The 7,839-nt window shown below is 34.9% G+C and overlaps 1 protein-coding gene across 1 annotated transcript in view; it reads right to left on the reverse strand.

The window, feature by feature from the left end:
- The window catches only part of ZWILCH (zwilch kinetochore protein), a 50,391-nt gene that overhangs the window by 20,629 nt on the left and 21,923 nt on the right, over positions 1 to 7,839 (reverse strand). The window contains exons 8-12 of the mRNA XM_042783173.1: positions 6,720 to 6,791; positions 3,843 to 3,936; positions 3,284 to 3,333; positions 2,533 to 2,638; positions 1,906 to 1,985 (exon numbers count right to left, since the gene is read on the reverse strand). Of these exons, the coding sequence (XP_042639107.1) occupies positions 1,906 to 1,985; positions 2,533 to 2,638; positions 3,284 to 3,333; positions 3,843 to 3,936; positions 6,720 to 6,791 (402 nt within the window). The remainder of the gene's footprint in view (positions 1 to 1,905; positions 1,986 to 2,532; positions 2,639 to 3,283; positions 3,334 to 3,842; positions 3,937 to 6,719; positions 6,792 to 7,839) is intronic.

Below are 7,839 nucleotides of genomic sequence, written 5' to 3' on the forward strand. Positions count from 1 at the left end.
GGATTGCCCAACCTTCCTTCCGAGGAGTGGCTGTTGGGTTTGAACCGCCAGCCGTCTGGTTAGCAGGCAAGTGTCTTAGCCACTATGCTACCAGACCTCCTCATAGTTTAGCTCATTTAACCAAGAATGTTTGCCATGTGCATTGTACTCTTTTACAGAATTGTCTATATGAAAGCAAATTGACAACAGTAAATCTAAAGCACAGTGGAAAGCTTTAAAGGGCAGAAAGTGTTAAGTTAATGATGGCAAACCAATGAGTAGAGATAGTGAAAATGGTGACAGAATGTAAAGTATGTAACCACTGTCACTGAACTGTACGTGTCAAAATTGTTGAATGGGTGTATTTTCTGCTGTGCATATTTTCACAAATTTTTTTTTTTTGCAACTTTTTAAATCATTTATAACCCTATTACTACAGGTGATTGCTATTAACATTTTAGCATATTTGTTTCCAGGATTTTCTCTCCAAAGTTTTTTTTTTTTTTTTTTTAATACAATGTGTATACTCCTTTTTACTGAACATTACAAGCATTTCTCCACATCATTAAAAAGTGTCAGCATCATTTTTAGCAACTGTTACATATGCTATTATGGGATGTATCATTACTTACTCCAATAACAGTGAAAATTTAGGTCATTCACAGCATTTTGCTACCATGAATGAGACTGTGATGAATATTCTCATACATAAAATCTAAATACACAATGAAATCTGTGAGAGCCAGAACTTGATGGGATTGCCTTCTGCCTTGTTTTTCTGGGCCTCTTAAGTTTTCTGTCTTTGACAGGAAATAGTTTTACCACTTTTCTATCATTCCCTATTAGTGCAAAATATTGGAGTTTTCCTTCTCTGACAGGTTTCATCTTATACAGGTTCCAGGTTTTGCAGATTTTACTGTACTTCTGTTTATGTGCTTAGGATAGATCCCAGCAGAAGAGTCATTGGATCAAAGGACAAATATTTTATTAGTCCACTATTTTAAAAAGTCAAGGAAAGGTTTATATTAGGAAGGAAACTTTCTTTATTGGTTACCAGGGAGGGAAGGGGAGGAGGAAATGCTAGATTAAAAAATTATATACTAAAGATTATTAGTGGATGCCAGGGGTAAGAGGGAGGGGGAAAGGGGAAGCTTTTGTTTATGGGTCATTGAGTTTATGCTAATGGTGGTGGAATATTTTAGAAAAGGATTGCAATAATAGTGGCACAATATGAAAAATGTCATCAATGTCCCTGAGCTATAAATGCAGAAGTTGTTATGTTGATGAATGTCTTGGTGTATATGTTTTCACCACAATAAAAATAGAAAAAAAAAAGAGTCATTGGATCAAAGACACATTTTAAGGATCTCAATACATTTATCAAAATTGCTTTTTAGAAACAAGTGTGTCAATTAGTACTCTCATCAGTAGTATGAGAATGATCACTTACAGCAACAGTAACAATGACAATGTTAGGAGCTTATACATACTGAGCACTTGAATATGAGCTAGGCACTAAGTACTTTATTGCTGTTATGTGCCATCAAGTCAGACCCGACTCATAGTGACCTCCTTGGGTTTCCGAGGCGGTATCACTATGGAAATAGATTGCCCAACCTTCCTTCCAAGGAATGGCTGGTTTGAACCGCCAGCCTTCTGGTTAGCAGTCAAGTGCCTTAGGCACTACGCTACCAGAGCTCCTACTAAGTACTTTACATGAATAAATTATTTTATCCTCAAAATAGCACTATGAGGTAGGTACTAGTCTTCCTACTTTAGATGAGGAAACTGGGACACAGAGAGGTAAAGGAATCTAGGAAAGTTTACAGAGCTGGAACTGAAACTCAGGCAGTCTGCTCCAGGGCCTGTCCTTAACCACTGCACATGGTGCTAAGAAAATGTTCACACATGCACTCCTAAACCTACCCATGGCTGTATGTCACCACGCTGTAGACTCTGGATGATCAACGTGAAACACTTCACCAAGTCTTGATATGAAACTACACCTTGGAAAACAAGTCAGTCTAACATTATTTTCATGGTATTTCTGCAAATCAAATAGGCTATTAAACTTACAGACACATAAATGAAGTAGAAGACAAGAATCTGTACTTTATGAATGTGAAGAAAGAGAAAGAAATTAAAGGCAAAAAAAAAAAGATTTAATACATTTGCAAAAAAAAAAAGATTTAATACATTTTTAAAGAAAGAAATCAAACTCAGATTGCCACAAAAGAACACAATTAGTAAAATATTAAGGAGTATCTTCCCATAACAATTCAAATTTTACTAAGGTATATCTTCTGGTTCATGTAAGTATAGCATAATAACCACCATATTATCCTTTTTTATACTTAGAAAGGAGGAGAAAAGAATAGCTTCTATAAATAGCCTTGTCTTAGTATAATTCTTGAACAGAATATGCCAATGAAGAAATGAATTTCATACAATAAAAACAACAATTCCATGCAAGATTAGTAATACAAAAGACTTAAAAATAAACCTAAAAAATAACAGGAAAGATTCTATTTTATAATCAGAATGGACACCTACTACTGCTCATTTTGCACCACAGCTGCTCAGCAAAATCGAGGTCACCCCGTGCTGTGAATACACTCTCAATGGATCGCTCAACTGCAGCAAAGTCGTGCTTCACTGTCTGAAAAAGAAGTAAACTTCCAAGAATACTCAGTTCATTGGAAAAAGAGAAAATAGTTCAAGGGCAACAAACTTTCAAATGCTACTCTAAGAAAAAGAGGATTCATGCACACCCACAAAGAAACATGGAAACAACACATTTTCTACAACTTCATTCACTAACAAATACACAATGAAAACTAGACTCTTAAGATTGTTTTAAAACTCTGGTGCCTAAAAACAAACATTCAACTTTCCACATAAAAATATTTATCAAATTACCTATTTCTACATTTTCCTATTCATCAATTGAGGACATATCTAGCTTAATTTAATAATACCATCTTATGGCATATTAATATATCATTTTATAACATATTCATATACCAAAATAATAATATAGTAGTACCATCTTATAGAATACTAACATACTCATTTCTACTTTTCTATAATCAAGCAATTTATATATGCATGCATCAGTTATCTTAAAAAAATATATTTATTTAAGAAAAAAAAAATATGCACAAATGCAGACATTAAAGCTGCCCCCAAATGCTGCCTTGGCTGTACCAGATCCATTTGAGATAGTACAACATGAAAGATAATGATACAATGCAATTTTTAAAGCTATTTCAGTTTACATTTCTAAATGATGACAATCACTTACCTCCGAGTCTTTTTTTGTAGAATCACCAAATCCATCCAGTTTATTTAAGTCTAGAAAGTGGCAAAAACTTATTAACTCTTAATTTTATTTTTTGCTTTTCAAGTTATTCCCATCCTAATCTATCTTCAAATGGACAGTAGAAGTATAATTGTGGATTTTAAGCAAATCACTTTAACTCTCCGCTGGTGGTAATAAGAGCTACCCATTAGTTAGGGGGCTGATGAACTGAGGTAGTGTGCCCCTAACACACAATGTGGGGTACGTGGTAGGCACTCGAAAGGTTACTGTTACCACTCCTCTGTTTCTACAATCTCAAATATGGTTCTGTTACATAAAACTTAAATCTCATTTGTTTTTAAAATCATTTGACCTTTACCATTAGCACTTAGAAACCAGAGCTGTCTCTTCCTTCTCCCCAACAGACCTCATAAGCTTTATCTATAACCCACCAAAAAGAATATCAAGCCTGAAAAAATAATTTATACTTAAATATAGCAAGCATAAATTCTCAGTAAAAGCAAACAAACAATATACAAGGCCAAGTTAGGAAAACAAACACCATTTAGAAATTCCTGCACAAGTTCAACAGCAGATTTCACTTCCAGAGGCTCAGGCCACTCAGTTACACCAGTCCTCAACCCATCAGCCAAGACCTAGGGGAGATTAAAGAACCCAAAACCTTGTTAGCAGAAAACGAAGCTGAACTGATAAAGATATATTTAATAATGTAAACGGCAGTAATATTTGTTGAGCATTTACCACATGTCAGGAAACAGCCTAAGTGCTTTGTATGTTGTGTGTTATTTAAACCTCACAATCACTCTATGAGGCACATATTACTATTATCCCCATTTTATTGAAGCTAAAAGAGGCCAACTAAGTTGTGCAAGGTCACACATTAGTGAGGTCACACATTAGTGACTGAGAGGGCCACGGGATACACCCAGCAGTCTGAGTGAAGATGGTGCCATGGGCACAGACGCTACAGAGGATCTAAGACTGATGATACTGAGCCCACCCAGGAGATGCTTGTAGTTTGGGCTAAGGACAGATAATACGGATGAAATAATGGGGGAATGACAAATGTGAAACTGGAACCTTCTGTAAAAATAATATTCATATACACACAATATCTAAATAGAAATAAAGAAAAGGGATCAAGATAGGCTGGAATAGGCAGTGAAACAATGGGAAACTTCAGCGGCAACTTAAATGTGGAAAGGCATGGCTATAAAGTGAGAAAAAGCATGGAACAGATAAAGAAGGTAGGATGATCCCAACCAGGATAGAGCAAAAAAGCCAGGGAAATACGAAGCTACAAATTGAAGTATGCTCTCCTCTCCCTCCCCCGTCCCATATGTGTTGAAATACTGACCCCTGTGCCTGTAAATATGACCCTGTTTGGAAGCAGGGTTTCTTCTATTATGTTAATAAAGCCATGCCAGTGTAGGGTAGGTCCTAAATCTATTCAGCTCTGCGTAATAAAAAGAGCGGAATAGACACCCATACACATACAAGGGGGAAGATGAACGTGAAGGACCTCCCGGGGCTACTGACAAGGACAGACCCACCCTCAAATCCAATGCACTGATTAGATTTCTTGCCTCCAAAATGGTGAGAAAATAAATTTCTGTTCTTTTTAAAGTCACGCACTTATATTATATTTTGTTATAGCAGCACTAAGTAATGAAGAAAAATGGAGAAAGGAGTAGAAGGGAAGGGGGTTAGGCCATTAAGGGATCTTACACTGAATACCACCACTTGTCTGTCACTTTGTTGTACTGTGGTGCCTTGCTGTGATGCAGGAAATTTTGCCACCAGTATTTCAAACACCAACAGAGTCACCCATGGTGGGCAGGTTTCAGCAGAGCCTCCAGGCTAAGAAAGAGTAGGAAGAAGGATGTGGTGGTCTACTTCTGAAAGAATTGGCCACTGAAAACCTTATGAATAGCAGTGAAACACTGTCTGTGCCAGAAGATGAGCCTCTCAGGTTGGAAGGCACTCAAAATATGACTGGGGAAGAGCTGCCTCCTCAAAGTAGAGGAGGAGAGATCACAGCCAGGTACAAATCTAAGATTTTGTTATAAGGGAGATTATAACAAAATGTGAACTTTTGAGTCAGACAGATGGATGTGCGTTTGAATCCCAGCTCTTCCACATGCTAGTTGTTGTCAACCAAGAGATATCACTATACCTCCACTAGAATGACTATAATAAAAAAGAGAATAATATCAAGTAAAGGCAAGGATGTGGAAGAAATGGAGTGCCCATATGTTGCTGATGAGAATGTAAAATGGTATAACCACTTTGGAAAACAGTCTGGCAGTTCCTCAAAAACTTAAACATAGAGTTACCATATAATCCAGCAATTCTATTACTAGGTGTATACCCAAGAGATATGAAAAGATATGTCCACACAAAAATTTGTATACAAATGTTCATAGCAGTATTATCCTCAATAGCCAAAAATGGAAACAACCCAGTGTTCATCAACTAAAGAATGGATAAACACGATACGGTATATCCATACAATGGAATATTATTCAGCCATACAAAGGAATGATGTTCTGATACATGCTACATGAATGAACTTTGAAAACATTATGCTAAATGAAAGGGCCTAATCACAAAGACCACAAATGGAATATTAATGATTCCATTTATATGAAACATCCAAAATAGGCAAATACGGCACATAACAACAACATAGACAAGAAACAAATTAGTGGTTGTCAGGGGCTGAAAGGATCGGGGCAGTGGGCAGTGACTGCTAATGGGTAACAGGGCTGCTTTTTGGAGTGATGAAATGTTTTAAAATTCATTGTGGTGATGGTTGTACAACTCTGTAAACATACTAAAAACTATTAAATTATAACTTAAAAGAGATGATTATTAAGGGATATAATTTATATCTCAATAGAACTGTTTTAAAAAGAAGAAAGAAAAGAAATAAGAAAGGCAGTGGCTAAATCATTACTGGCTTGGTATGCCTGACTAAGACACGTGGAATTTCTAACTGAGGCACCCTCTTGAGATTCAATTTGTGGAGTGGAGCTAAAATTACTGAAACATAAAATCTTGAAAAACATGCTCATCAATCTTTAGCTTCAGTCAAAATCCCAGTTATTAACAAGCAGGTTATATATATATTTAGAATAAACTGGCAGCTGACCCATTTGAAAAGGAGGGATCCATTATATGAATAAAAATCAAACACTACAATAGAAAAGTTAAATGAACTAACTTACATTCTCTTTAATTGTAGGACAACTACCATATACTAAAATTAAATTGCCCAAATTTCCAAGAGTATCTAACAAATACATAACATTTAGAACAAATTTTGAAGAAAGTAATATTAAATATGAATTATGTTAAACATTTTTATGAAAACATGAGATTTAATGGAAATTAAAAATTCCAGAAGGATACTCACAAGAAGAAATTTCATTTGTCTGTGGAGATTATTCAAAGGACTCCTTGACTCTCCAGATTCCACTTTAATATTCTAAAAAGTTCCCAAAGTATGTTAGTTTTCACTGATAATCCCATCTTCTACACATAAGGATTATAGTCACTTATCACACATTAAAAAACATATTTCGTAAGATGCCATGAATTGAAAAATTAGGGCAATACCTCATTTAGAACACTGTACCTAGAGACACTGCAGATTCTGCCACATCCTGATATAGTAATCTAATCGCAGGCCACCATACCTCTCTCCATACCATAAGAAAATTCTATCTACATGGACCAACTGCTCTCCTGTCCTTTACTATTAAGTTCCCAAGAGGACATGATAGAAAAAATAATAAAATAAACACATTGCAAGACTCAATGGTAAACTTAGCATTATCATATACCAAAAATGAAATTCCCCAAATAAATCTATTCCTTCCAACTAAACCAACAATGTGTTGTGTCAACCAGAGGTCCAAGTTTTACAAACTTAAGATTTTTTTTTTAAAGACAAAGAAAAAGAATAAATATTCATTTACATAAATTCCTACTACAGAGAGGAAGACAGCATAAACAATATAATTACCCATAATCCCACAGTTGCAAGGGAACCACTGTTAATACAGTAGCATGTTTCTATCCTGGTTTCTTTCTATACATTTTTTTAAAAACATAGTTGAGATTCTACTATATATGCAATTTTATACTTTTTTCTCTCTTGCTTAATTTCTTATTACTACTTAAGATATTTTAAAACATGAATTTTAAATACTCTATACTATTTCATCTCATGAAAATCTATCTAACCATTTCCCTAATATTGAACATTCTGGTTTTATTATTATTTACTTTTGAACCACAGTTATATCATTAAATGGAATATCTTTGTACATAAATTTTTATTAGCAATTCTGATTAATTTCTTAAGCAGATATCTATCTAAAAATGTAAAGATAAGATGGAAGGGCATAAACTATTGTAAAGATTCTTTTTTTTTTTAAATTTATTGTGATTTGGGTGAAGATTTACAGAGCAAATTCACTTTCCATACAGCAGTTCACATATACTTTGTCTCATGTCATTGACCAGTTTAC

This window comes from Orycteropus afer, unplaced genomic scaffold (assembly GCF_000298275.1).
Source record: "Orycteropus afer afer isolate SDZICR_OR568_19922 unplaced genomic scaffold, OryAfe1.0 scaffold00015, whole genome shotgun sequence".
NCBI lineage: Eukaryota > Metazoa > Chordata > Mammalia > Tubulidentata > Orycteropodidae > Orycteropus > Orycteropus afer.